A 27910-nucleotide genomic window follows, 5' to 3' on the forward strand; every position below is an offset into this window, starting at 1 on the left:
GGAACACCTGGCCGCGGGCGGCCCTCTCGGCGGGGCCGTCTCCGCGCCCCTCCCCTCCTGGGAAGCCTGCGACGGTCGGGGTAACTTTTCCCAAAACTTTTCCCCTTTTCGGACAGGCCTCGGGGGCGGGGGGCAGGCTCCACCGCGCACACTGCTCCCCCAGAGCCCGAAGGCTCCCCGCCGCCGCCCCCTCCGCAAAGACAGGCGCTGGGCCACGGAAGCCCCACGGCTCGAGATGACAGTTTTACAGAGAGCTGGGTGGCCGGCGGTCTCAAGTTCGGGGCCTTGGGGCTGGGTGGCAGCCAGGCGCCCGGGGGTGTGGATGTCCCCGCACCCCCCCCCCCGCTCACCTAGCTAAAGAACAAGAGGTTCCTCCCCGGGCCGTGGAGGGAGGGGGCGCCCCGGGCGGGCCCGGAGTGCGGGCCGGGCGGCCGAGCCGCGGGGTGGGCAGCTCACGCCCCCCGGTGTGGGCAGGGTGCGTGTGGCTTCGGCGAGTGAGTGACAGTGAATGGCAGCCACGTGAGAGCCACAGCTGGGCAGTTGGGCCACCCCAGTCTGACGGGGTCACGAGGGGGGAGGGGGCCGCACTTGACACAAAAGAGCCCGGGGCGGGGGGGGGGGCGGATGGGGGCAGCTCGCCTCCCGTGGGCTCCTCGGCGCCCCCCGGACTCGCGACCCCGGTCGCCGTGGGGGGGGAGGGAGGGAGGCTCAAGTCTTACTCCAGGAAGTGGCCTGCGTGGAGTGTGGTCGCCACTGCCCCCCCCCGTCACCGGCCGCCCACCCACATCCACGCCCCCCGGCCCCCCGAGTCGGCGGGCACCTAGGTCCTCGCAGGTGGCGGGCGGGGGATCCGACAGACCCCGGCCCCCCTCTGCCGAGTCCAGAGCGGAGGGCGTCAGGGCCGCGAGGCCGGCTCCGCACACGGAAACCCCACTCCGCCTCCGAGTGACCCCGCCGGGCCCTGCGCCCCCGGGCCGCGCGGCCGCCCCTCCCCCCGCCCCTCCCCCACGCCGCCGGCCGGCCGCCGGGTCCCCGCGGTCCCTCGCGCGGCCCGAGCGGGGGCCCCGGCTCCGCCGCCGCCGTTTCCTGCCTGCCCCCTCCCCGCCGAGGGTAAAAAAAAAAAATCTCCTCCTCCTCGGAAAGCCGCGACCGAGCGGCGGCCCGGCCCGCGCGCGCAGCTCGCGCCCAGCGCTCGGCGGTCCGGGCGGCGGCGGCGGCGGCGGCGGCGGGGGAGGGGGCGGCGGGGGAGGGGAGGAGGCCTGGCCCCGCGGCCGCCGCCGCCGCCGCCGCCGCCCGCCCGCCCGGACCGCCCGGACCGCCGCCGGGCGCCCGGCCCGTGACGGCTCCCGGGACTCGCCGGGGCTCGGCCGCGCGGGGGGCGCCCGGCGCCGCGCGCCCTCGGCCCCCCGGCCGGCCGGCCGGCTGGGGAGTCGGGGAGGACGCTTACCTGGCGGCGGGGGCGGCGGCGGCGGCGGCGGGGGCGGCGGCGGCGGCGGCGGCGGCGGGAAGAGGTGGCAGCCGGGGGGGCTGTGGCGGTCGCGGCCCCGGTCGTGGCCCGGCCCGCGCCCGAGAACTCCCTCGTCGTCGTCCTCCTCATCGTCCTCGTCGGCCGCCTCCACCTCCTCCTCCTCTTCGTCGCCCTCTTCTTCCTCCTCTTCTTCCTCCTCCGACACCACCATCTCCTCCTCCTCCTCCTCCTCGTCCCTCAGAGGGGAAGCCATCCTGTGGCTCTGGCCCCCCCACCACCCCCCCACCCACCGCCCGCCCGCCCGCCTCCCCCACCGCTACCACCACCACCTCCTCCTCCTCCTCCTCCTCCTCCTCCTCCTCCTCCTCCTCCTCCTCCTCCTCCTCGGCGGCGGCGGCGTCCTCCTCCTTGCCGCCTCCCCCAGCCCCCCGAGCCCCCGGGCCGCCCCCCTCCAGAACCCCCACCCTCAGGGCCGGCGTCTGAGGAGGGGGGCTGAACCACCCCCAAAATATGTTGTTGGAAGAATTTGGGGACTTTTCTCCTCCCCCCTCCCCGGAGGACAAGCAGGGGTGATTATTTTTTAAAAATATATATATATACACACACATAAAAGTTTTTTCACTTTTCTCTGCCCCCCTCCACTGCCTTAAATACGTTCGACTTCTGAGGGGGGCGCTCAGAAATATTTCTCAGGGCTGAGCCACTAAGATGGCCGCCTTGACATTATTTTTAAAACAGCCCCCCCTCAGCAACGCCACCCCCTCCTCGAGAAGGGGAACCCCTCACACAAGATGGCTGGCAAGTGTCTCACCCCACCCGCGCCCCCCGGACCCCCATCCGCCGGCCTCTGCCGGGAGCCCACAGTTTCTCCCTTTTTTCCTAACTGATTAGTGCACAGATTAATAGAGATATTTTCCCTGTGTACTGAAGTGTGTGTGTTGGGGGGATGAAGGATTTCTGCATAAAACAAAAATGGCTGCTGTGACTAACTCCCCCCTATAAAATATTGGGGGGGCATCCATCAGTACCCACGCTCAGGCTGACATCAGCATAAATTGTTAAAGGTTAACTAGTTAGATACTAGTCCAACTAGATTGGATTTTTTCTTTTCTTTACTAGTCTTCCTCCCCTCCCTCCTCTAAAGAAAAGCTTTTTTTTTTTTTGAATACTTCAGAAGGGAGTGGTTTGATGTGAAGGGTTTTTTTTTTTTTTCCCCTTCAGGCATTGAAAAGAAAAAAGATGAAATATATGTTTATGTAGAACTGTGTTTCTACATATCTCATTGAAGTCAAAACGCATTAAATTGTGTACGCATCTTTTAAATGAGAAGTGGTACAAGGCTTTTCCTTTCTTTAAAAATAAGTGACAAATGCTACTGACTTTGGGGGAAGAGATATGAATAGATATGATTGAGTTTTTTTTTTTCCAAAGGAGTCCATGTTTGATTCTCCCCTTTGCCCAGCCTCCTCAGTGATTTATAATTGTACATTTTATTTTCATTCTTTTCAGCTTCTTCTCCCTCCCCTCCCCCAACTGCTTGCATGTAAAATGTATCTGACTTGGGAAATTAATTTCGGGGTAAGCAGAACACATTTTTAGGATAAATATTTTCTCTTTTTCTCCTGTTTCAGTGTTTTTCCCTTCTTCCATGATCTTCAACACTGATAAAGTAGAAGAAACTACAGTAACCGGAAAGAGAAAAGTTAACTGGAACTAAGAAAAGGAAAGAGGTAGGGATTACACTCAGGTGTTTTTATCTGACTGACTGGCCCATAGTTTCCATCTGCAGTCCAGTGTTTATCTTAAAGTGGTACGGGGATCAGATGGGTAATTGAAAAGGAGTCCCTAAGTCGCTTTCTCATGCAGAGACTTGATCAGAGAGATTTTACACATAAAATAAAACTTGCCAAGAGAGCAAAGGAAGGAGGGTGAATAGCTCCACTTCTACCCTTTTCTGTTCCTCACCCTTTTCTTATTCTAGTTTCCTCCCATTCTTTTGATCTCTTTTTGCCCTTTCCTTTGCTTCAAACTATGTGGGATCATCTCTATCTTGGGCCATTTCTTTCTCAACTGCTGGCCTCCCAGCTTCTACAATACTCAGGATCACTCTTAACTGGAAAGGGCAGGTAGGCTGCAGCCAGAAAGTATTCTTGATAAAGGAGTACCATACAATTTTTTTGTTGTTGTTTATAAAGCCAAAACATTCTTTATTGAGGCTCTCCCCACCCCACCCCCACCCAGACATATGCACTATATCCACAGTTTCCTTGTGTGTGTGCATGTGTGCACACATGCATTGATACTGGGGCTTGAACTCAGAGTTTAAGCTCTCATTTGGCTTTTTCTCTCAAGGCTGGCACTCTGTCACTTGAGCCACACCTCTACTTCTAGCTTTTTTTTTTTTTTTTTTTTTGGCTAATTGGAAATACCATGATCCTCAGATTTCAGCCTCCTGAGATAGGATTATAGACATGAGCCACCTGTGCCTTTTTTTGTTTGCTTGTTTTTTAAACATGGCTTCTGGAGTTCTCTTGCCTCTTGTCCCTTATCATTCCTATACTGAGTAGAACTTCCTCTCCTATCAAATTTAGTTCCTGTCCTCTCAGTCTCTGCCATGGCTTGTTTCTTTTCTGTATTTGGCGCTCGCTCTTTCTCTATATTTTTCACGGATTCAGTCTTACTCATCTCTTTTGACTCTCAGGTCTCATCACATCCAAGTTCCATCACTGTTTCTGTTACTTGTAGTCTGTAACTCCTTATGTGTATGCGTGTGTGTGTGTGTGTGTGTGTGTGTGTCTGTGTCTGTGTGTCTGACTTCCCCTCTTCCTGGCCCTGTGTATGTGTATGTATATCTTAGGGAGTCTGGGAAGAGTGTTTCTGCATATGTGAAGGCCACACTGCTCATCATATGCATGATGTATCTGCCTTGTGTCTTCTCCCTCTGTGCTACTGAGCACCTCTGCCTGCCCGCCTGCCCGCCTGCCTGCCTGCCACATGTGTCACGCTCTGCAGGTATAGGCTTCTGAAGGTAGACGTGCGTAGACTCCTTATCCTCTCCCTCTCAAGTGGGCTTTACATATAGATTTATTAATTTGCCTGATTCCCTCACTCCTTGTCCATTTCCCTCTCTGCTTGTCTGCACTTGCCCCTGCCCTATTTTCTCCCTACTGACCTCTTGAGTTGTCTTCCATCCTGGTTTCTGCCTGCCTCTGTACCTGCTTGCTCCTGTGATAGTGTCTGCCTGCCTGCGTGTCTACTCCCTAACTAGCTGGCAGCCTCTTTTTCTCTGGTTGTCTGTCTGTTTCTCTGGCTGTTTGCCCACCACTCTCTCTCTAGCCATCTGTCTCCCCGCCTGCCTGGCTCTATCACTTTTTTAGCTTGCATCTCTTGGTTTGTCTACCTTCCAGGCCTTCCATAGATCCCATAATTGTTCCCCAGTTATCTTGCCCTTCTACTTGCTCTTCTTCCTTGCAGTGGTTAAGTTCATCCATTTTCCTGGCCTCCTTTTGGGTCTGCCTCCTTGCTTGTCTACCCTTCTTGCTTAATGTTTCTCTTCCACCATCCCTACTCTTGCTTTCTCTCAACTTTCTCTCTCTCTTAGCATCCTGTCTGTCAACATCCACACCTGTCATGCCATGTCCCCTACCCTGCCTTCTCTTACCCGCATCTTCCTTTCACTTGTCTCCTCTTCTTCCTGTCATCTTGCTTTCTTAGTCTGTCTTCCCCCAGTCTTTTTGCCATCTTCCCAGTCTCTTGCTGTTTTCCTGCCTTTTTGCTGTCTGCTTGGTAGTGTCTTGCTGTCCACATCTCTGCTTGTTTTTCTTCCTTCTTTTTTCGTTTTGGCTTTTTAACCAGTCTATATATATATATATATATATATATATATATATATATATATACACACACACACATATATATGTATATATATATATATATTTTTTTTTTTTTTTGCCAGTCCTGGGCTTGAGCTCAGGGCCTGAGCACTGTCTTTGGACTTTTTCAAGGCTAGAACTCTACCACTTAAGCCTCAGCACCACTTCCGGCTTTTTTCTATGCATGTGGTACCAAGGAATAGAACCCGGGTCTTTGTGCATGCTAGGCAAGCACTTTACCACTAGGCCAAACTCCCTGCCCCTTAACCAGTCAATTTTTTGAGTAGACATATACTATGTGAAAAGTAAGCCTCCTACCTTTCCTTCTCCCTCGAGTCCAGGAATTCCTCTCCTCTATTTCATATTCTTGGATACTTCTCCAGAGAATAATATACACACATGAGCCTACTTGTTTTTTTCTCTACTCCTTAGTACTTCTCTCTCAGGTTTGTTGGACATTCCTTCTGACATCTGTCAAGTTTTCCTTCTTGATTCTGCTAGGCTTGCCACCTCTTGCCTCTGGTCTTTCTGATTCTACTTTGTGTGTGTGTGTGCGCGCGCGCGCGCGCGCGCGCGTGTGTGTGTGTGTGTGTGTGTGTGTGTGTGTGTGTGTGTGTGCGCGCCAATCCTGAGGAACTCAAGGCCTGGGTACTGCCCTAGTGTGTGTGTGTGTGTGTGTGTGTGTGTGTGTGTGTGTGTGTGTGCGCGCCAATCCTGAGGAACTCAAGGCCTGGGTACTGCCCTAGGCTTCTCTCTCTTCTCCCTTTCCCTCTCCTTCTCTCTTTCCACTATTGCTCTACCAACTGAGCCACATCTTTAGCCTTTACTTCCAGGTTTTTAGTGATTAATTGGAGGTAAGAGTCTCATAATCATTTCTTTCTAGGATTCTTCCCATCTCAGCTTTCTGAGTAGCTAGGATGACAGTTGCAAGCCCCCAGTGCCCAACCTGCACTTATCTTTTATTTTATTTTATTTTGTGGTGGTGGGGCTTAAACTCTGGGCCTGGGTGTCATTCCTGAGCTCTTTAGCTCAAGGCTAGCACACTTTGAATCACAGCTCCATTTCCCATTTTTCTGGTGGTTAATTGGAGACAAGAATCTTAGAGAGTTTTCTGCCTGGGCTGGCTTTGAACCTTGATCCTCAGATTTCAGCCTCCTGAGTAGGTAGGATTACAGGTGCGAGCCACCAGCACCCAGATTGTACTTGTCTTTTTGATTGACTGATTAGTGATTACATGTTTTTACTGTCAGTCAGTACTGAAGGCAGGGCTTGCTCTTTCCTTATTCCACATGGCAAGTAATCTGGATGATGGCAGATTCTTATTGTTTTCCTCATCAATGAAATATGTGAATGGAGAAAAGACAAAGCATTGAAAGTACTGAAAATTACCATACAGATGGAGACACATAGTCAGTAAGTATACATAGTACTTAATAAACACATAAGAATGTAAGCAGATATGTATGAAAGCTGTGCTTACATGCACAGGGACTACACAGTGGCCTCTCTGTCTTTCCCGCTTAGTCTGTAATAATATATATATTTAACAATATTTCTATGTAGCCCAGGCTGGGCTCCATCCACAATCCTCCTGTCACACTCTCCCAAGTTCTAGGACTAGAAGCAAGACCCATGGTACTGGCTCTACATAAATTCTATAAAGACATATGAATCTGGATCCTTTTAGGTTTTTTACTTAGACCTGTCCAAGAAATTTGGCTGCCTCTTAATCTAAAAAGCTTTATTCCTTATTAAAACTTTCCCCTTTCATCCTCCCTTCTTGTTCCTCTCCTATGCCATCTTAGGGAAATAATGCTTTGGGGGAGACAAAGACTCAGCCTCTGATCAGATCTCTTTGAGAAAGATGATAAAACTCTTCCACACAATGTATTGTTCTTTTATTTCTGCTGTTTTTACAGCCTGTATTCCTGAAATTAACCATTTGAGCCTCTATCTCTGTGTTTCTCCCCTTTCCCTCTCTCACTTCTTTTTTCTTGATTCGGTCTTTCCTCTTATCTGTCTTGGTCTCCATTCTAGCCTCTCTCTCTGATTGGCCACCTCTTCTCTCTTCTGTCTGATTGGCTTGTATCTCTTCATCACCCCATCTGTCTGCTGGATTCTCCCTGTTTGCCTGCAGTGATGTATGTGATAGCACTTTATATATTATAAGGCACTAGTTATATAAAACACTATTATCATTTTGTCTTCCTTTTTACCTTATTGTTTCTTCCTTTTATCTGCCTTCTCTCTTCTGTCTTCTCCTGTTTGTTTACTTCTTGGCATTTTTCTTGATGATCTTGCCAGCCTGTCAGTTGTTCTTTTTCTGTCTGCCAGTCTTTCTATTATTCTGCCATGCTTTTTCTCTGTCTGCTCAGTTCTTGTGCATTTCTATTTGTGTTTCCAGGTTTCTGTATATCTTTTGCTTGTCTGTTCTGTCTGTCCCTGGGCCTTTTATGTGTCTGTGTGTCTCAATGTCTCTAGCTCCCTGTCTTCCTCTCTGTTAGTTGCAGTGTAGCATCACTCTCTTTTCTTTTCTTTCTGTACTCCCCTCCCCCAAAAAAATAGATAAACAACTCTCCTATAAAGACAACTTGGCAGAGCCTTGATCCTGAGTTCAAGCTCTAGAACTGGCACTAAATAAATAGATTCATAAATAAAAGCAAGCTCATAAGCAAATCCAAGCATTAACCCCCCAACACACACACACACACACACACACACACACACACACACACACACACACACACTAACTGGTAAAGCAAAGTTTTTTAAAAAAAAATTATTATCATTATTGGACCGGGAGTTTGACCTAGTATTTGCCTAACATGCATGAAGACCCGGGTTTGATTCCTTGGTACCACATACATAGAAAAAAGCTGGAAGTGGTGCTGAGGCTCAAGTGGTAAAGCTCTAGCCTTGAGAAAGTCCAAAGATAGTGCTCAGGCCCTGAGCTCAAGCCCAGGACTGGCAAAAAAAAAATTATTATCATTATTATAAGATTGTTAAGATGGCTGGGAGTGAAGCCTAGTAGTAGAGTACTTGCCTAGCTTACATGAAGTCTTGGGTTCTATTCCTTGGTACCACATATGCAGAAAAACCAGAAGTGGTGCTGTGGCTCAAGTGGTAGAGCACTAATCTTGAGCAGAAAAAGCTCAAGAACAGTGCCTAGGCCCTGAGTTCAAAGTCCAGGACAGATAAAAAAAAAAAGAAAAAAAGACATCTCAGGTGAAAACAAGGAGCTCATGTATGTAGTGATCAAATGCAACCCAGATATTAGATGAACCACTCACCCCAAAGAAAGTAGGGAAAGTATTACAGGGACTTCCAAGCTAATAATGAGATTATTTATTAAAACAAAAATATTTACTGAAGATTATTATATTATTATATTTATTATATTTTATTATCTATTAAAGCAAAAAGAAACTAGAGAAAATATTGCAAGGACTTCCAAGCTAATAATGATATTATTTATTAAAGCAAAAATAAGAGACTTAACTATCTTTGTGTTGTTAGTCATGATGTTTGAACTCAGGGCCCAGGCCCAGGCCCTGAGTTCAAGCCCCCAGAAGGAGTAAAAAAAAAAAAAAGGAAGGGCCAGGAGTTAGCCTTGCTGAAGGCTAGTGCTCTACCACTTTGAGCCACAGCACCACTTCCAGTTTTTCCAGTGGTTTATTGGAGATGAGTGTCATGGACTTTCCTGCCCATACTAGCTTTGAATTTTGACCCTCAGATCTCAGGTTCCTGAGGAGCTAGGATTAGAGGCGTGAGCCACAAGTGGCTGGCTTTAACTGTCTTTTAATCATATTGTATTTTTTCCTTCCCCAGGAAAAAATAACACGTGCATAAATTATCAAGTTTATGATATTAAGAATACTCCAAGTCTGTGCTCTAAAGAATAAGTCCCCTATTATAGGGAACAAGTGAAAATGAGTAAGAGAGCAGAGACATATGCTCATGTAACATGTAGATTCAATCTGACTTTTCACCTAAGGTGAATTAAGGACATTTCTAATTATCTTCCCCCTCCCCACCCCCCCAGTACTGGGGCTTGAACTCAGGGCCTGGACACTGTTCCTGAGCTTTTGCTCAAAGCTAGCACTCTACCACTTGAGCCACAGTGACACCTCTGGCCTTTTCTATTTATGTGCTTCTGAGAAATTGAACCATGAGCTTCATGCATGCTAAGCAAGCACCCTCCCACTAAGCCACATTCCCAGCCCCCTTAGTTATCTTTTGAAACATGTACGTTAAAGATAGTAATGAGGGGGTTGGGAGTTTGGCCTAGTGGTAGAGTGCTTGCCTAGCATGCACGAAGACCCAGGTTCGATTCCTTGGTACCCCACATACATAGCAAAAAGTCGGAAGTGGTGCTGAGGCTCAAGTGGTAGAGCTGTAGCCTTGAGAAAGTCCAAGGACAGTGCTCAGGCCCTGAGCTCAAGCCCAGGACTGGCAAAAAAAAAAAAGATAGTAATGAAAGTTATAAGTGCAGGTACTCAGGATGCTCTAGACTTTCCATTAAATCTTAGTGAGAAGAGGTCATTTAAATCATTGGTTCCCAATTAGCTAATTAAGGTTGCTATTTGCTTTTTCCTGGAAAAGTCTATCATTCTGAAATATATTTCGTATACATATTTTATATAAGATAAACATATACACTATATTACAGGTAAAAATACATGTATACATGCTTTTATTGTTATGTATTATGTATTACGTGGGTATTATTAAAATATAAATATTCATATTTATAAGCTTATTTATATGTATGCAAAATATAACACTTATATTAAAAATATATTTCAGTAGGCTCACACTTATATTCTAGCTATTCAAGAGGCTGAAATCTGAGAATTGTAGATCGAAGTTGGCCTGGGTAGGGAAGCCTATGGGACCTCTATCATTTTTTTAGCCATAAAAAGCTAGACGTGAGCTGTGCCTCGAGTGTCAAGAGTACCAGCCTTGAGCAAGAAAGCTCAGAGACAGCATCCAGGCCCTGAGTTCAAGCCCCAGGACCAGCAACAACAACAACAACAACAACAACAACAACACACACACACACACACACACATCCTTTATAAATTGAGTTAAGTCTGCATAGAAGAATGTCATGAATAAATTTATAAAGTGAAAGTGCAAGGAAATTACTTTTTATCCTACTGTATAATATGAATATATATGTATATATTGTGGTTTGGGGGGGGTTGTTTGTTTTTGCCAGTCCTGGAGCTTGAATTTAGGGCCTGAGCACTGTCCTTGGGCTTTTTCCTCAAGGCTTTTTTTTTTTTTTTTTTTTTTTTTTTTTTTTTTTTTTTCCAGTCCTGGGCTTGAGCTCAGGGACTGAGCCCTGTCCTTGGACTTTCTCAAGGCTAGCACTCTACCACTTGAGCCTCAGCACCATTTCCAGCTTTTGTCTATGTGGTACCAAGGAATCGAACCTGGGTCTTCGTGCATGCTAGGCAAGCACTTTAACCACTAGGCCAAACTCCCGGATGGCTTTTTAATCAAACCCTGGTCTTGGTGCATGCTAGGCAAGCACTCTACCACTAGGCCAAACTCCTGGCCCACTACATGTAAATTTTGTATAATTCTCCCTCCCTCCCTCCTTCCCTCTTTCTCTCTCTGTCTCTGTCTCTTTCTCTGTCTCTGTCTCTCTGCCTTAAGTCCTGGGGCTTAAACTCAGGGCCTGAGCACTGTCCTGGGCTTTCCTCAAGGCTAACACTCTATCACTTGAGCCATAGCACCACCTCTGGCTTTTCTATGTATGTGGTACTGAGGAATCGAACCCAAGTCTTTGTGCATGCCAGGCAAGCACTCAACTAGTAAGCGAAACTCCTGGCCCTTCTTCTTTTCTTCTCCTTCTGGGGCTTGAACTCAGGTCTGGGCACTAATCTCTGAGCTCTTTTCTTTTCTTTTTGCCAGTCCTGGGGCTTGAACTCAGGGCTTACACACTGTCCCTGAACTTCTTTTGCTCAAGGCTAGCACTCTGCCATTTGAGCCACAGCACCACCTCTAACTTTTTCTGTGTATGTGGTACTAAGGACTTAAACCCAAGGCTTCATGCATGCTAGGCAAGTACTCTACCACTAAGCCACATTCGCAGCCCTGAGTTTTTCTCTAAAGACTAGTACTCTGCCACTTTTTAAAAATTTACATTATGAGAAATATCTCTAAATTCTTGATTTGATATGATACTATAGTCTTCCTAACTTATTTAAAAATACAAATAGCTATTGAGATAAAAATCAATAAAAATGACCCTGCATTCTACTGAAGCTCTAGGTGTACCACATTTTAGGGAATATCATTTTACACTAAGTTTATAGATCCAGAAACTAGGACCTAGATTTTGAAAGGAACGTCTACAGTCAAGTTAGTAGTTAGGAATAGAGTCAGAACTTAAACCTATCAGTTCCTGTTTGATGTTCTTTCTACTTAAAATATTTCATTTCCAAGTCAATGGGATGTCTTAGATGTTTTAAAGGAACCAAAATCAAAATTCACACATAGAACTATTATTAACTAAGATGGGAGTCTGGCCTAGTGGTGAGTGTTTGCCTAGCATGCATAAAGACCAGGCTTTGTGGGGCCGGGAGTTTGGCTTAGTGGTAGAGTGCTTGCCCAGCATGCACGAAGACGCAGGTTCAACTCCTTGGGAAAAAATCCAGAAGTGGTGCTGAGGCTCAAGTGGTAGAGCTCTAGCCTTGAGAAAGTCCAAGGACAGTGCTCAGGCCCTGAGCTCAAGCCCAGGACTGGCCAAAAAAAAAGAAGTTCATTGATTCCTCGGTACCACATACTTAGAAAAGCTAGAAGTGGTGCTGTGGCTCAAGTGCTAGACAACTAGCGTTGAGGAAAGCCCAAGCACAGTGCTCAGGCCCTGAGTTCAAGCCCCAGAACTGGGGGGAAAAAAAAGAACTTTTCTTTATGGGACATGGGGCTTGAACTCTGGGCCTGGGCACTATCCCTGAGCTCTTCAGCTCAAGGTTACCCACCCTTCCCTGGGAGCCACAGCCTCACTTCCTGTTTTCTAGTGATTAATTGGAGATAAGAGTCTCACAGACTTACCTGCCCAGGCTTGTTTTGTACCGAGATCCTCATATCTCAGCCTCCTGAGTAGCTAGGATCACAGGTGTGAGCCACTGCATCCAGCTAAAAAGAACTATTAGCTATAGCAGACAGTTGACACATGCCAGTCTAACTGAGTCAGTTACACTTCTACACTTACATGTTCCCTCCCTCCCTCCCCCAACCTCTTTCTCTCCCTCTCCCTCCCCCCCCCACATGGTGCTAGAATTTAAACTATGGGCCCTTTTCCCTGCCTAGGCAGCCACTCAACTACTTTGAGACACACTTCCAGCTCCAGATTTGCACTTTTTACTATCTGTTTTTGAGTAGTCGTCACAATTGTGTGAATGATATTCATTACAGGGTTGTAGCAAACACTTGGAAATACCCTAAATCTCCAAAAGTAAGGACTTAGCGAACTAAACTATACAGCAATTAAGGGAAAAAAAGTTGCAATTATATTCATAGCCATGGTAAGTTTTTTAAATACATAGTCCAATGGAAAACAAACAAATACATTGTATCATAATGTAATTATTTTTTGTGGGTCACAGGGCTTGAACTTGGCCTGGGTGCTGTCCCTGAGCTCTTCAGCTCAAGGCTACCACCTTATCCTTGAGCCAAGCCCTACTTCCCATTTTCTAGAGGTTGATTGGAGATAAGAGTCTAGGGTCCTTTTGTGCCTGGCTGGCTTTGAATCCTGATCCTGAGTTCTCAGCCTTCTAAGTAGCTAAGATTACAGGCGTGAGCCACCATGCCTGGGTTCATAATATAATGTTTTATATAGTTTTTTTTGTTTTTATTTTTGCCTTATTGGATTGGATTTGCTAGTGCTTGCTAGAACAATACTCTACCGTTGAACCATTTACTCTGTGTGCACTTATTATAGCTTTTTTTGCACAAAGCTAGCACTTTACCACTTAAGCCACAGCTCCACTTCTGTCCTTTTTTTTTTTTTTAGTTTAATTGAAGGTATGTGTCTCACAAACTTTCCTGCTCAGATTGTGGCTTTAAACCACAATCCTCAGATCTCAGCCTCTTGAATAGCTAAGATTACAGGTGTGAGCCACTGGTGCCAAGTATGACTTTTCTGAACCTGGTTGTTTTTGAGCTAGGGTAGCAATTCCTGTCAACCTGTGTACCTGGACTGTGACCCTCCTATTTTATGATTCCTGGAGTAGCTAGGATAACAGGCTTCCACCACTGTGAGAAGCAACTGATTAAAAAGGTGTCTTGAACTTTTCTGCCCAACTGGCCTTGAACTGATACCAGCTTCCCTAGGGAGGTGGGATTACAGGTATAAGCCATCATCACCCAACTTAAGAATACTTTCTCATAAAAATTCAAAATACTTGAAAAGAGGAAAACATTCAGAATGATAACCAGGCACTGATGGTCCATAGTCCTAGCTCTTTAGGAGGCTGAGATTTGAGGAACAAGCTTCAAAGCCAGCCCAGGCAGAAAAGTCCATGAGACTCTTATCTCTAATTAACCAACAAAAAGGCTGGAAGTGGAGCTAGGGCTCAAGTGATGGAGTATTAGCTCTGAGCAACAAAGCCCACATTCAGTGCCTAGGCCATGAGTTAAAGCCCCTACCCTGGCACATACACACAAAAAAATCAGAATAAGGAAGTAAATGATTTTTGATATATGTGCCTCCAGATTTTATAAGGCAATTATATAAAAATACATTTCTATAAGTCAGGCATGGTGGCTCATGCCTTTAATCCTAGCTACTCAGGATGCTGAGATCTGAGGATCAAGGTTCAAAGCCATCCCAGGCAATATAAAGCCAAGAGACTCTTCAGTTAATCACTGGAAAACAGAAAGTGGGGCTGTGGCTCAAGGGTAGGGTGGTAGCCTTAAGCTCAAGAGCTCAGGGACAGTGTCCAGGCCAGAGTTCAAGCTCCATGACCACCCCCGCCCCCCCCAAAAAAATTCTGTGTGTATAAAATGTATTGTTTCTAGTTTCTTTAAAAAAATACACGTGGACCGGAAGCTTGGCCTAGTGGTAAAGTGCTTGCCTAGCATGTGCGAGACCCAGGTTCAATTCCTCCGTACCACATACATAGAACAAAAGCTGAAGTGGTGCTGAGGCTCAAGTGGTAGAGTTGTAGCCTTGAGAAAGTTCAAGGACAGTGCTCAGGTGCTGAGCTCAAGCCTAGTACTGGCAAACAAACAAACAAAAAAATACATTAGAGCCAGGAGTGTGGCCTAATGGTAGAGTGCTTGCCTAGCAAGCCAGTGGCTCACAGCTGTAATCCTAGTCACTCTGGAGTCTGAGATCTGAGAAACTGAGGTTAAAAGCCAGCTTGAAGACCAGGCTGACCCTGAGTTCAGGCCCCAATAGTGGGACACACATACAAAAAAAACCCCAAAAAAACAAAAACTTTTGTTTCCTTCTTCTAGCATTGCTTTTTAACAATTTAATACAAGTTGGGTGCTAGTCGTTCACACCTGTAATCCTAACTAGGATTAGGAAGCAGAGATTGAGGTTCTTGATTCAAAGCCAGCTCAGGCAGAAGAATCCTAACCAGTGAAAAGCTGGAAATAGCCTTCAGTGGAAAAAGCCAAGCAAGAGCACAAGCTCTTGAATTCAAACACTAGTACTGCCCTCTCTTGAAAAAAAGTTTAATACAGATTGAGCATCTCTAATCTGATCATCTAAATCAGCTTTTTGAGTATTGATATAATACCCCAATGGAAAATTCTATGCCTGACCTCATATGTTATCGACCAAAGCCAAAATGTAGGTACTTAAAAAATATTGCATGGGGCTGGGAATGTAGCCTAGTGGTAGAGTGCTCACCTGGCATGCACAAAGCCCTGGCTGGGTTTCTTTCCTCCCTACCACATACTCAGAAAAAAACCCGAGGTGGTGTTGTGGCTCAAATGGTAAAGTGCTAGCCTTGAGCAAAAAGTGTCCAAGGACAGGGCCCAGGCTCTGAGTTCAAGCCCCAGGACTGGCAAAAAAAAAAGTTGCATAAAATTACTTTCAGACTATGTATAAGGCATACATATGAAACATTACTTTCATGTTTAGACTCCATGTTATATGTAGGTATGCCAAAAATTCAAAACCATCTAAAATCTCAATTGTCCCCAAACATTTGCAACTGTTTTCTGTTTTGGGGATAGCTAGAAATGCCTGCTCCATGTCCTTGGGAAGCCTGTTGTCCCAGCAGAATTGTCCTGACACCTTTCCCAGCCATCAGCTCTCCCTCTGCCTACAGATGAGTCACAGTAAGTGCTAGCCATAGCTGGCTTCTTCCTGCTCTTCCATGTGTTTGCAAATCTTTTACTATTTATCAGTACAGAATTGTTCATTTCATTTGAAATCAGATGCCATTTGTATATTTAATTTTAAAGATTCCATATTCCAAGACGATGGAACTTTCTAAATGTATCTCAGAGTTAATAATCTAGTTACCTATGCTGTTCATTAAGAGAAGAGTTGGAGCTTTCTTTTTTCTTTCCATAGTTTATGTTTTACTTTTTTTTTTTTCAGACAAAGCCCTGCTGAGTAGCCCAGAAGTTGAGCTTTAGCATCAGAAAGATGGCCAAACCACACCATTTACTAACTTTGACAATGGACAAACTGCTTCTATCTCATGTTCAGTTTCCTTATCCATAAACTAGCCTACCTCACAGGCTGTAGTGAGGATTAAATGAGTTCACAAAAGCATTGGCTATAATAAGACACTAGATAATTGCTGGCTATTGTAAACAATCAAATTCACTATTTATCTATGTCTCACTTCAGAGAGATTCACTAAAGATGATTGCAAACTGAGGATTCATAACCTGCGTTCTGAATAGCACTTTAAACTGAAGGAGCAAGGAGCTAACTTCAATTACTCTTCTTTCTAATAGTTCTCTTTTAGCTCCTTTCCCTTCTTCCCTTCCTTTCCTCCCTTCTTTCCCTTCCCTTCTTCCCCCCCTTCTTTTTTTTTTTTTTCCAGTCCTGGCTTGAGGTCAGGGCCTGAGCACTGTCCTTGGACTTTCTCAAGGCTAGAGCTCTACCACTTGAGCCTCAGCACCACTTCTGGCTTTTTTTTCTATGTATGTGGTATCAAGGAATAGAACCTGGGTCTTAATGCATGCGAGGCAAGCACTCTACCACTAGGCCAAACTCCCAGCCCTCCCCCCTTCTTTATAAAAATTTTTGTACCAATTCCGGGGCTTGAACATTGAGCCTGGTCACTGTCCCTGAATTTCTTTTGCTTAAGGCTAGTGCTCTACCCTTGAGTCACAGCACTACTCTCAGCTTTTTTTTTTGAGTTTTTTTTATTGGAGATAAGAGTCTCACAGACTTTCCTACTCGGGCTGACTTCAAACCACAGTCCTTAGGTCTCAGCCTCCTGAGTAGCTAGGATTACAGGTGTGAGCTTCCTACGCTGGGCCCTGAGGTGCTTTTGCTCAAGGCTGACACTCTCCCACAAGCTATAATTACACTTCAGCTAGCCTTGAGCACAAAGAGACTTAGGGACAGAGCCCAGGCCTAGATTTCAAGCCCAAGGATCAGTTTAAAACAACAACGACAAAGAGTGACTAGTGGAATGGCACCATGGCTCAAAGTGGTAGAGCACTTACCTTTGAGTTGAAGAGCTTGGGGACAATGTCCAGGCCCAAGACTTCAAGCCCCACAACTAACAAAAAAAGATATACCTGTAGTCTTTGGGCTGGGAACATAGCTTAGTGGTAGAGTGCTCGCCTAGCATGCACCAAGTCCTGGGTTCAATTAGGCATAATAATGCTAGGCATTTTTTATACACTCTTATCTCATTTAATCTTCCCAACAACACCATAAGATGTTTCTGGTTATGATCATGTTTCTGGCATGTCCTGGTTATGATCATTGCTCTTATTATCCCCTTCTATTACCCTAATTTGTAGCTAAAGAATCAAAAGGAAGGTAAGTTCTACATATTATTAAAAAGCCAGAACACTCCTCTCTTCTGCAGCTGGATTTCCCCTCCCTAAATCCTAAGAATACCTTGTCTAGCTTCTAGAGCTCTGTTTGGCTCTGTTTTGTTTGCTAAGTAAACAGGGGCCGGGAGTTTGGCCTAGTGGTTGAGTGCTTGCCTAGTATGCACGAAGACCCGGGTTCGATTCCTTGGTACCACATACATAGAAAAAAGCCAGAAGTGGTGCTAAGGATCAAGTGGTAGAGCTCTAGCCTTGAGAAAGTCCAGGACAGTGCTCAGTCCCTGAGCTCAAGCCCAGGACTGGCAAAAAATAAAAAATAAATAAATAATATATATATATACATATATATATATATTTACTGATAAATTGTTTTAGTAACTGATCTCTGTGCAACATTTCACACTACTCCTTTTTCTCAAGTATTATCTCTCCATGTCATCCATGGTACCATTTTCCTCTCCTGTAGCCTTTCCTGGTGAGTATTCTTTTTCTTCGCCCCTCAGTTATTATTCCTCTTAGATCCTGTAGATCACATGTCATTCTCTAGGTATTCTCATCCTTCACTTTGGCAACAATTACTGTCTTCCAATAATCCTCACAGCTGGAGCTTGAACCCAGAGCTTTCTAGTTCCATATACCAAGTAAGATCTATACATGTATGGGCCAGAATTTTGGCCTAGTGGTAGAGTGCTTACCTAGTATGCACGAAGACCTGGGTTCCATACCTCGGTACCACATACAGAAGAAAAAAGCCACAAGAGGTGTTGTGGCTCAAGTGGTAGAGCTCTAGCCTTGAGAAAGCCCAAGGACAGAGCTCAGGCCCTGAGTTCAAGGCCCAGGACTGGCAAAAAAAAAAAAAAAAAAAAAAAAAGATCTATACATGTGTGCCTATTCCCAATTACCTTATACAGCTACCTAAAATTACCTTTCTTTTCCAACATTCCAGTTTTCTGACTACATTCTCCATTTTCCTAGCCCCAAAAGCTGAATAGTTGAGTGTCATCCTGGTACCTTCCTCCCCTCTAACCTTTGCCCAGTAAATTATCATGTCATTAGTTTACTTTCTGTGAACCTACCATTTACCCTTTTCCCAGTTACCTTCATTTCTTTATTGCTGTGCCATCAGACTCCCTCCCTTCCATTCTTTCTTGACACTCCAATCATCTTTAAAAATGCAAATCTGATCACACCTCATGCCCTTCCCCCCCATAAAACCATTAATCCTGAATTTGTACAGCTGAAAGGCGTTGATTTTATATGTGAAGTATATATCAACTTAAAATGACAGCGGAAGCAGAGACAGGAGGATTGGGGTTTGAAACCCAACTAGGCCAAAAAAAAAAAAAAAAAAAGGATCACCCTATTTCAAAAAACAAGCTGGATATGTTGTGGTTAAATCTGTAACCCTAGCTGTGAAGGAGACAGAGGTAGGTAGAAGAATTGAGGTCTGAACCTAGCCCTTGGTAAAAAACAAGAGACCCTGTCTGTGTCTGGAAGCCTAACTCAAGGCTCTGAGTTCAAACCCCAGTACCACCACCTACCTAAAAAATAAATTTAAACAAAGATTTTAAAGCAATGCTTTTTTAAACAGCAAAATAGAAACAACCTGATTTACAAAGCTTCTTGTGACCTAATCTGGTTACTCCATGTTATACTTCCTTCTGCTTTTGAGCTCCCTACACTCTTCCTAATGTGTGCATGTGTATGTTTTGTGTGTGTGTGTGTGCGCGCCATTTGTTCTCTACAGGAAGCACTCTCTCCCCCACCAGTTCTTAACTTCTCCTACTTCATGTGGTTCACTCCTCCTTTGTCCTTTAAGTGTCAGCTTGAGATGATACTTCCCCATAGCACCTTCCTGGTCCTCCCCTCCCCTCTCTCCTCTCCCATCCCAGAAGTTGGGTGCTCCTGCTGTGTGCACCTGACTCATTTTTGTAGCGCTTAATACTTATTTGCTCATGTTGCAGATATTTATTGACTAGCTCTGGCCTGGGCACAGGCTTAGGTGCTATTTAGTGGCAAGTGAGAGATAAGATCTTTTGTTTTCAGGATCTAAGTAGGGAAGAAGATGGACGTTAAACTTTTACACTAAATACTTGTAGTTAAGATGTGCCAGGTTGGGGCCGGGAGTCTGGCCTGGCCCAGTGGTTAAAGTGCTTGCCTAGTATGCACGAAGACCTGGGTTCGATTCCTTGGTACCACATATACAGAAAAAAGCTGGAAGTGGTGCTGAGGCTCAAGGGGTAGAGCTCTAGCCTTGAGAAAGTCCAAGGACAGTGCTCAGGCCCTGATCTCAAGCTCAGGACTGGCAAAAAAAAAAAAAAAAAAAAAAAAGATGTGCCAGATCCTCCTGAAAGGGGGTGACAAAAGACTTAATATAGTCAGAGGGATAGGGGAAGACTGCTGGGAGCTGGCCAGATGAAGAAGGTGGAGCATTCGTGCAGAGGAGCAGCAGGTGAAGAGGCCTCTGACAGGAAGGCGCTTGGGGGAGTTTCAGAAACTGAGAGGCCAAGGTGGAGACAAGTTGTGCCATGGACTACTTAACCATAAAAGAAATAGGAAGCGTTGAAAACCTCCCCTGTGGAAATGGAAGTAGGATGACAAAAGGCACCCCAACTTCTCTGAATCCCTTATTAAACTCTAAGGCTCCTTGAAGGAGGGCAGAATTCATGTCTTATGTATTTTATCCACAGACTCTGACTGTGCCTAACAGAGCAGAGTATCATCCTTTTAGTGAACTTAGAGTGAACCAATGAACCATGGGGCAAAGATTCCACTTAGGTTTACAAGAAAGACCTAGTGCAGACATCAAAACCTTCACTCCTCTAAAAGACCTTCAAGACCATCTCCCATCCTTTCCAGTCCTCCTTCAGCTTCAAATGCATCGGTAATTATTACAGTTTTCCCCAAGTGGCCATACTTGTCTCAACAGTGTGACTGTGACACTTTCCTTACTAAGAAGTGAGGTCTTGTTTCTTCCCCTTGAAACTGAGGCTGGTTGTCTTCAGAGGCTCTTTAGGAACCATATTACCAAGCAGTGAGGAAGGTCGAGCTTTCCTGTGTAGAGGCCTACATGGAGTACGGATAGCCAGCGTAAGTTTCCAGCCTTATAACTTTGCCATCTAGAAAGCAGATCCTTTAGGGGTGGGACTATGGCTCAGTGATACAGCACTTGCCTGTCATGTGCAGGCCCATAGTTCAATCCCACAGCTCTGCCGTTCCCCCCGCCACCCCAAAACCACAAATAGACTCTCCAGGTCTCAGCAATCCATTCATCCCTGGTCAAAACTTTTGGAGCAGAAATTCGCTTTCCCCATTGAATCCTGCCCAGAGTTCAGATTAACAAATAGCAAACTAATTGATGTAATTGTATCTCAAGCCACTCAGATCGGGTGTGTGCGTGTGTGTGTGTGTGTCTGTCTGTCTGTCTGTCTGTGCGAGTACAGGTTTTGGGGCTTGACCCTAGGGACCTGGATGCTGTCTCTGAGCTTATTTTTGCTCTAAGCTCATGTTCTACCACTAAGTCACACCTCCACTTCCAGCTTTTTCTGAGTAGTTTATTAGAGACTATCTTGCCTTGGCTGGCTTTGAACCATGGTTCTCAGATCTCAGGTACTGAGTAGCTAAGATTAAAGGCATAAGCTGATCTATTTTGAAATGGCTGGTTAAGCAGCAGTGGATAACTAGAGTAGTATCTATTTGCCATGCAGTGAGAGAGTACGTCTGAATGGTTGGGTACATTGCTATGACTGCCTTGATTCAGAGCCCAGCTGTGCTACTTAGGAATATGACTAAGCCAGTTCATATTTCTGTGCTTCAGTGTTCTTTTGTTAGTACAAATAAAAATCGTATCTATTTTTTACTTTCATTGAGGATTAATTGAATAAAGGTAAATGTATTACTATGTGTATGTATTTAGTGCATAAAATACATAGGAGGTATGATTTTAGTTCTATCTCAAATAATATCTACTTTATTGTAGCCTATCAGTACCAATAAAACAGGAACCTTATTTATTCACTCACTGCTACAATCCCAAATACCTATATCAGTCCTGACACAAAGTGCATTGACTTTTTTTTTTTTTTTTGCCAGTCCAAGGCTTTGATCTCAGGGCCTGAGAACTGTCCTTGGGCTTTTACTCAAGGCCAGTGCTCTACCACTTGAGCCACAGCACTACTTCTGACTTTTCTGTGTATGTGGTACCAAGGATTCAAACCTGGGTCTTTGTGCAAGCACTCTACCACTAGACCAAATTCCCGGGCTTTTTTTTTTTTTTTGCCAGTCCTGGGCTTGAGCTCAGAGCCAGAGCACTGTCCTTGGATTTTCTCAAGGCTAAAATTCTACCATCTGAGCCACAGCATCATTTCCGGCTTTTTCTATGTATGTGGTACCGAGGAATTGAACCCTGGTCTTCGTGCATGCTAGGCAAGCACTGTGCCACTAGGCCAAACTCCCGGCCAATTCCCAGGCTTTTTAAAAATGAATGTATAGCACTTTCACACTACTTGTGGAAGATGTTACAGGTTCTTAGCCAGCATCCATCCTCCTTCCTTATCAATAGTCCCTGCTTTTGTTTAGGTTGTCATATAAAATACTCATTGTCCCAGACTCCCTTATAGTGAGAGAGTATCACATAACTTCCTACTAATGAGATTGAGTCAGAGAACTGCTAAACATGTCTGGGAAATATTTTTGCTGGATATTACAGTTCAGATCTTTAAGTAGGAGCAGGAGTCAGGTAACAAGAGACACTCTATTATCTGAATCTCTGAGTCGAGTTCAAGAGGTTTCACAGTGGAAATTTATGTATATCATCCTTTCCTGAAACAAGCATTTATTTATTACCATCTATGTCAAGCACTATACAAGGATGATGTAGTCAGATGGTTGATGCTTGGAAGTCGAGTTCTCACTAAGTAGAAGTTCCCAAAGGTAGGAGCAGCATCTGTTCAGCAGGCTGAGATCTGAGGATTGAGGTGGGGCAGAAAAGTTTGTGACTCTTATCTCCTATCACTCACCAGAAAACTGGAAGTAGAGCTATGCTCAAAATGGTACTAGCTTTGAGTGAAAAAGCTCAGGGATAGTGCCTAGGCCCTGGGTTCAAAACCCAAAACAAAACAAAATGAAAAGGCAATAGCAGAGCTATTCCTAATAAACTTAATTCCAGCAGTCTGTATCACTTTGTTCCTCATCTACTTCTTCACTCCCATCCCAACTTTAATGTTCTTACTTCCCTTATCCAGACATCAGCTTTTCTTTTCTAAGTAGTTCTCACATGCCCAGAATGCCCTGTACTTTGGCCGCATATCTATCTGTATTTTGAACACATATTTTTTTTTGCTTCCCAGATATAGATTATTCAGGTGACAAATCATGTGCTGTTACTTATGTATCATCAACTATTCTCCAGTATCAAAACATCATGTGTTCACTCCCAACTCAGCCGTCATGAGTGTTATACAGTTAAGACATATATAGCTGTAACCTAGCTGGGTGGCATGTAGTCCCAAGCTTAAAAAAGCCCAGCATTTCCTCAATCAGCCCCAGTGCACAATATAGATAAAAATTGATAGTTGGTCAGGAGCATGGCCTAGTGGTAGAGTGCTTGCCTAGCACACACAAAGCCCTGGGTTCAATTCCTCAGTACCACATACACAGAAAAAGCCAGAAGTGGTGCAGTGGTTCAAATGGTAGAGGTAGAGTACTAGCCTTGAGAAAGCTCAAGGTCAGTGCCCAGGCTCTGGGTTCAAGCCCCAGGACTGGTCAAAAAAGAAATGATACAGTAACAAAACTCTTTACACTCATTAAATTAGTTCCCGGACTGAAAGCTTTAGGATTTTCTGCCATGAGAACCCAGCAGGCTAGACAGAGGTTGAACAGACCATTGAGACAGGCATCAGGAATCCTAGGATTGTCACTTTTCTTTTGAAACTCTGAATTATTATTTGTGTTTAAGTATGAATTCTATTACAAGGGAAAGTATTTGGGTTATTTTCAGAATCTGATGAAAATCATAGTATTTTCCTCCAATATTACATGCATACAGAAAGAATATCTAGAAATTTTCAAGATGCACAAGTGACTTGCTGTGATGTTGGAAGCCTTCTCTCTCCTATAATTTGGTCCTTTATTATGCCTGTTTTCATTTTCTTTCATGTGTGTATGCTATGTCCCAATAAATGGACAGGCTTCTTATAAGGACCATCTACTTTTATTACCCCCCAAGTGCTGTATGTTTGCAGGAACCAAAGCTTGTAGTCAACATTTGCCAACTGAGTCCTTTGAAGCTGCTGTGGCTTGCTGAGGACAGGCAACTCTCAACACCCCATCCTCTATACTACCTCCTTCTAGTACAAAAGATAAAAAATAACTTGGATCCTACACTCATGGTCCATTAACTTAAGATTTTATGATGCAGTCAGTCCTTTAGGACTGTACTTCACCCCCACATATACATATATATATGTGTGTGTGTATATATGTATACGTGTATATATATATATACATATTCGTTATTGTTTATAGTGCTATAGTGCTCAGGATTCAAGCACTTTATCAACTGAACCACATCACATCCCCAGCTTTACACTGCATCTGTAATCAGGACCCCTGCTCAATTTATGTTTAGTTATTTATCAAACTGCAATCAAATGGGAATTTAAAATTAAAAGATGAATCAATCCAAAGCTAAGGGCCATCTACTTTGAACCCTAACTTCTTTAAGATGCAGGCTTTTCTGCCTCCAGTCCTTATCTCTGACTACAGGCCATGACAGCCACCTGGTGGCCATATGGGGAAAGGACAGATGGAGTGTTTCCAGCCTTCTCTGGTGAGAGGAAGAAACTAATTTGGTTGGTTGGATCTAAAGATTATGGCACAGGAGCCACATATCCTATCTCTTAACCCCACTTTACCTTCCCGAACACCACAACATCCCACATACTAGTTAATACAGAGAGATGAATGCCTTGATGTCAGAGTTTATTCAATCAAAATTTATTGAGCTACAACTATGTGCCTGCAGCGGGAATACAACAGTGAACCAGGTATCTACCTTCAGGAGTTTACAATCTAGCTCCAGCTGCCCAGTAAAATCTGTGAGTTTACAATAGTAATTAGAACACTGCAATATTCATAGTGTTGATATGTAGCAAAGTTTTAGGCTATGCCAAGAAAACAGAGAAGGTCTGAGGAATAAAACACTTAGAATCATCTAGGTGGAAAGAGGGGAGGAAGAATATGGTGACCAGAGAGGTGAAGATTTTGAGGCAAGAATAAACTTGTGATTTGTGAGTGCCTGGGGCACAGGAAAAGAGGAATAGTATACAATGGCATATGCAAGATCTTTGAATTTAGGGTTTTATTCCCCAAATAGAAGCCATTGAAGAATTTGAGACAGGAAAGGAAGAGTTTTAGATTTGCTTTCTAGAAGTCATTCTCATAGTAATGTGTGGAGGAAGAAGCAGAAATAGGAGGTCAGGATAGGAGTTTCGTCAGCAGTCTAGACAAGTGATAGTTACTCAGAGAAAAGAAGACAGGTTACAGAGCTACTTAGAAAACAGAACCTACTTGTAAGTATCTGAGTATAAGAGGAAATGGATATGATTTTGGCAAAAAGTTCTAAAGTAGAACGTTCTGGAAAAGGGACAAGTTTGGACAGATGGACAGAATGAGCACACCCCATAGGTGCAGGCTCTGAGACTGGGGGAGAAGAACAATATAGTTTTGGTTCTCAAATTGTATAGGGTTTTAATTGGACAAACTAGGTACACAGAAAAGCACTGCAGAGCTGACTAAATATCACAGTGTTTGATCCATATACCTCATGAGTGCCTGAATTCCATGGGAGGAGATGGAAAACCAAAGTGCACTCAGAAGCAGCTGAAGCCAATTTGAACATCACTACCTTTTTTCATTCTTCCAATAGTCAGGCCCTCAGATAACTCCTGTAGAGCCTTAAGGGTGACACCTTCCCCTGTGCTAGTCTGGGACCCTGACCAGGAAGATGCTTTAACTTTGCCTGCTGCTTCTAGGAAGCTCACCTGTTGGTTGTCTCAATTGCCCTCCCTTTCTAAGATTAAAAGTCAATGCCAAATCACAGGCTTTTTTCCCATTCCAGTTTTTCTTCAAGTCAGTAAATATTCAACTCTGTCTCAGAAAAGTCAGCAGAGAACTCTTGCTATGGGATTAAGGAAGCAACATCAATAGCTATTGCTTGGCTGCCTCTGGATCTTCCATGGCTTCCACTTTGACCCTGGAGTACACCGCTAATTAACTCCCTTCTAACACAGTAACTGGTGACTATATGAGTCTACCATTTCCCACTGTGCAACAAGCCTTCTGAATACCTGGTTTGAGGACAGCAGTTAGAAGTGTTAGCCTGAGGGGGGAGGGAAATGGGTACCAAGACATGTGAAAGGGTATCAATGTATGTGAATTAATGCACCTTCTATCTGGCAAATATCATGTAACCCTTTTACTAATTACAATTTAAAAAAAAAAAAGAAGTGTTAGCCTGAGCCTGACATTAGACACAGTCTGTTTACACTGAAGTGAGCATGGCCTTTGGCATTGGAAGAACCTGGATTTGCATCCTAGCTCTTCTGATTACTAAGTGAAGTGCCTCTGTACTACTCTAAGGAGCTTTCAAAATACTTATCTGAGAAAGACTGTTAAAATAATATTGCCTTAAGGGGTAGTTGTAATAAAGAAAGTATATAGAACTCCCCTAACCCTTCTTTCCCTTGAATTTCAGCTGCTAAATTCTCTTTTAGAAGGGAAATAAACCAGTTCTGTATGGCCAATAACAATCTTTTCCTCTTACTGTCTTTTGAAAGACAAAAGAGATACTTATGTATCTCTTTGTATTTCCATAAAAAATATTTTGCCTGAGCCTGGTGCAGTGGCGAGATCTGAGGATGGCAGTTCAAAGCCAGCCCAGGCACTAAAGTCCATAAGACTTATCTCCAATGAAACACCAGAAAATCAGAAGTGGTGCTGTGGTTCAAGAGGTAGAGTGCTAGCCTTAAGCTGAAGAGCTCAGGAACAGTGCTCAGGCCTAGAGTTCGAGTCCCATAATTGACTAAAAAATATATACATATTGCCTAAACACAATCTGATTCCTCCTCTACGTCTCCCTAATCCAAGATGCTGTCTCCTCATATCAGTCCTAAATATGAATTAATTCACTTCTAGGTCATTCCCTAATTTTCACAGAGCAAATCATAAAGGATCTAGGAAATATGATCCTTCATACTTCAGAAGGACATGGGAACCAAAGGCCAGCTCCCAGAGAGGAATGAAGGTCTAGGTCCAGCAACCCATACCCCCCTACCACTTCTTTACCTGCAAGCATAACAAAACACAAACTCAAAATATGTCTTGAGTCTACATGAGCATACATCTCCTTTCCTAAAGCTCTGTGAGATCATCATTGAAGTAGAGCAGTATTGCAGGTGTATGGAGTGTACCATCCATATTGAGAAGATCAAATTCGTTGTCTTCATCCACGATCCCATTCTCCTCCAGGGTAAGATCCATCATCAGGATCTTCCCGTCGTATTTCCACGTATAGCTGGCAGCATGTGCGTTATAGGGGAGATAGCGATGTAGTATTTCCCACATTGACTCCAGAGCCCCCACCTGAAGAACACAGAAGAATCTCACCTCGAGAATTCTGGATGGAACACACACCTGGAAGATCAGTAGCTCAGGAGGTGAGATTGTCGCCTTCTACCTAGATAGCCACTTCAGGCACTCTATAGAAGTAAAGCTGAAGCTCCAGGGTACAGTGAAGACAGCCAGGAGCTGTCTCCTCACCTCAGTCTTGTAATGACTTGAAGAGTCCAATTGCTATCCAAAACTGCACGGAGAAGCTCCCAAGGATCACCGTCACAGATGCTGACCTGGGCTTATGAAGGGCTCCCTGGCTCTACTGGAATTCCCAACCCTAAGGACCTGGAAACTGTTTTCCTCAGTCACTTCAACCGGAAAAGGGGAGAGAAGACAGCCCCCAGTTGTTCATTTGCTGTGACTGCAAGTTTGCCCTCTCCAGCCCATCCACAAGGCACCAGATCTCACCTCCAGTGTGTGCTCCTGCGACGTGAGCGTGTTAATGATGCGGATGTTTCGAGTCTTAGGGGACAGCTGCCCCACCTGGTAATCAGTCCTCTTCCACCAGGGTTTGACGTAATCATTGGCCCAGTCGGAACGGGGCAGCTGCGGCGGGATGTGCACGAAGCGGCCCCGAGGGGTGCGGTACTTGAGGCAACCCGTCAGCGGATCTATGTGCTTTCGGATCTTCAAGGCGGGGTTTGGAGAAGGGTGTGGGGCAGTCACCGCGGAAACGCGTTCCGGCTACCGCCCGCCTTTCCCAGCCCCAGCTGCTTTCCAGCGCCCTTCGCCCAGCCCGGGGTCCAACACAACTTACGTCTTTGGTCTTTGGATCAAACCAGTGGCTGATGTCCTGGCCTGCGACTTCCACGATAGGTTTCAGCAACAGGTCCCCTGGCAAGGAGCAGCAGCAATCAGTGCCAGCCACCCCAAAACCAGGGCGCGCGCGCACAGGCACGCACGC

At 45.0% G+C, this 27910-nt stretch overlaps 2 protein-coding genes and 1 long non-coding RNA gene across 17 annotated transcripts in view; 1 reads left to right on the forward strand and 2 right to left on the reverse strand.

Annotated features, from left to right (window-relative positions):
* Positions 1 to 1760, reverse strand: part of Chd3 (chromodomain helicase DNA binding protein 3) — a 29761-nt gene extending 28001 nt beyond the window's left edge. For 12 of the 14 annotated variants that reach the window (XM_090349620.1, XM_090349616.1, XM_090349622.1 and 9 more), the window contains exon 1: positions 1448 to 1759. In XM_090349620.1, the coding sequence (XP_090205746.1) occupies positions 1448 to 1721 (274 nt within the window). In that variant the 5' untranslated portion in view covers positions 1722 to 1759. Of the gene's footprint in view, positions 1 to 1447 lie in introns of all 14 variants that reach the window. The other 2 variants (XM_090349615.1, XM_090349627.1) reach the window with 1 other exon arrangement.
* LOC150051008 (uncharacterized) lies at positions 1 to 25531 on the forward strand. Its single transcript, XR_016538278.1, has 3 exons — positions 1 to 80; positions 3100 to 3198; positions 25454 to 25531. It is a non-coding gene; the product is annotated as an uncharacterized LOC150051008 (long non-coding RNA).
* Positions 22156 to 27910, reverse strand: part of Cyb5d1 (cytochrome b5 domain containing 1) — a 6813-nt gene continuing 1058 nt past the window's right edge. The window contains exons 2-5 of one of the 2 annotated variants that reach the window (XM_090349629.1): positions 27764 to 27840; positions 27415 to 27633; positions 26805 to 26976; positions 22156 to 22298 (exon numbers count right to left, since the gene is read on the reverse strand). In XM_090349629.1, the coding sequence (XP_090205755.1) occupies positions 22195 to 22298; positions 26805 to 26976; positions 27415 to 27633; positions 27764 to 27840 (572 nt within the window). In that variant the 3' untranslated portion in view covers positions 22156 to 22194. Of the gene's footprint in view, positions 22299 to 24298; positions 26977 to 27414; positions 27634 to 27763; positions 27841 to 27910 lie in introns of those variants that run through there. The other variant, XM_090349630.1, reaches the window with a different exon arrangement.

Source organism: Megascapheus bottae, chromosome 17, assembly GCF_031878675.1.
Source record: "Megascapheus bottae isolate mThoBot1 chromosome 17, mThoBot2.hap1, whole genome shotgun sequence".
NCBI classification, from domain to species: domain Eukaryota; kingdom Metazoa; phylum Chordata; class Mammalia; order Rodentia; family Geomyidae; genus Megascapheus; species Megascapheus bottae.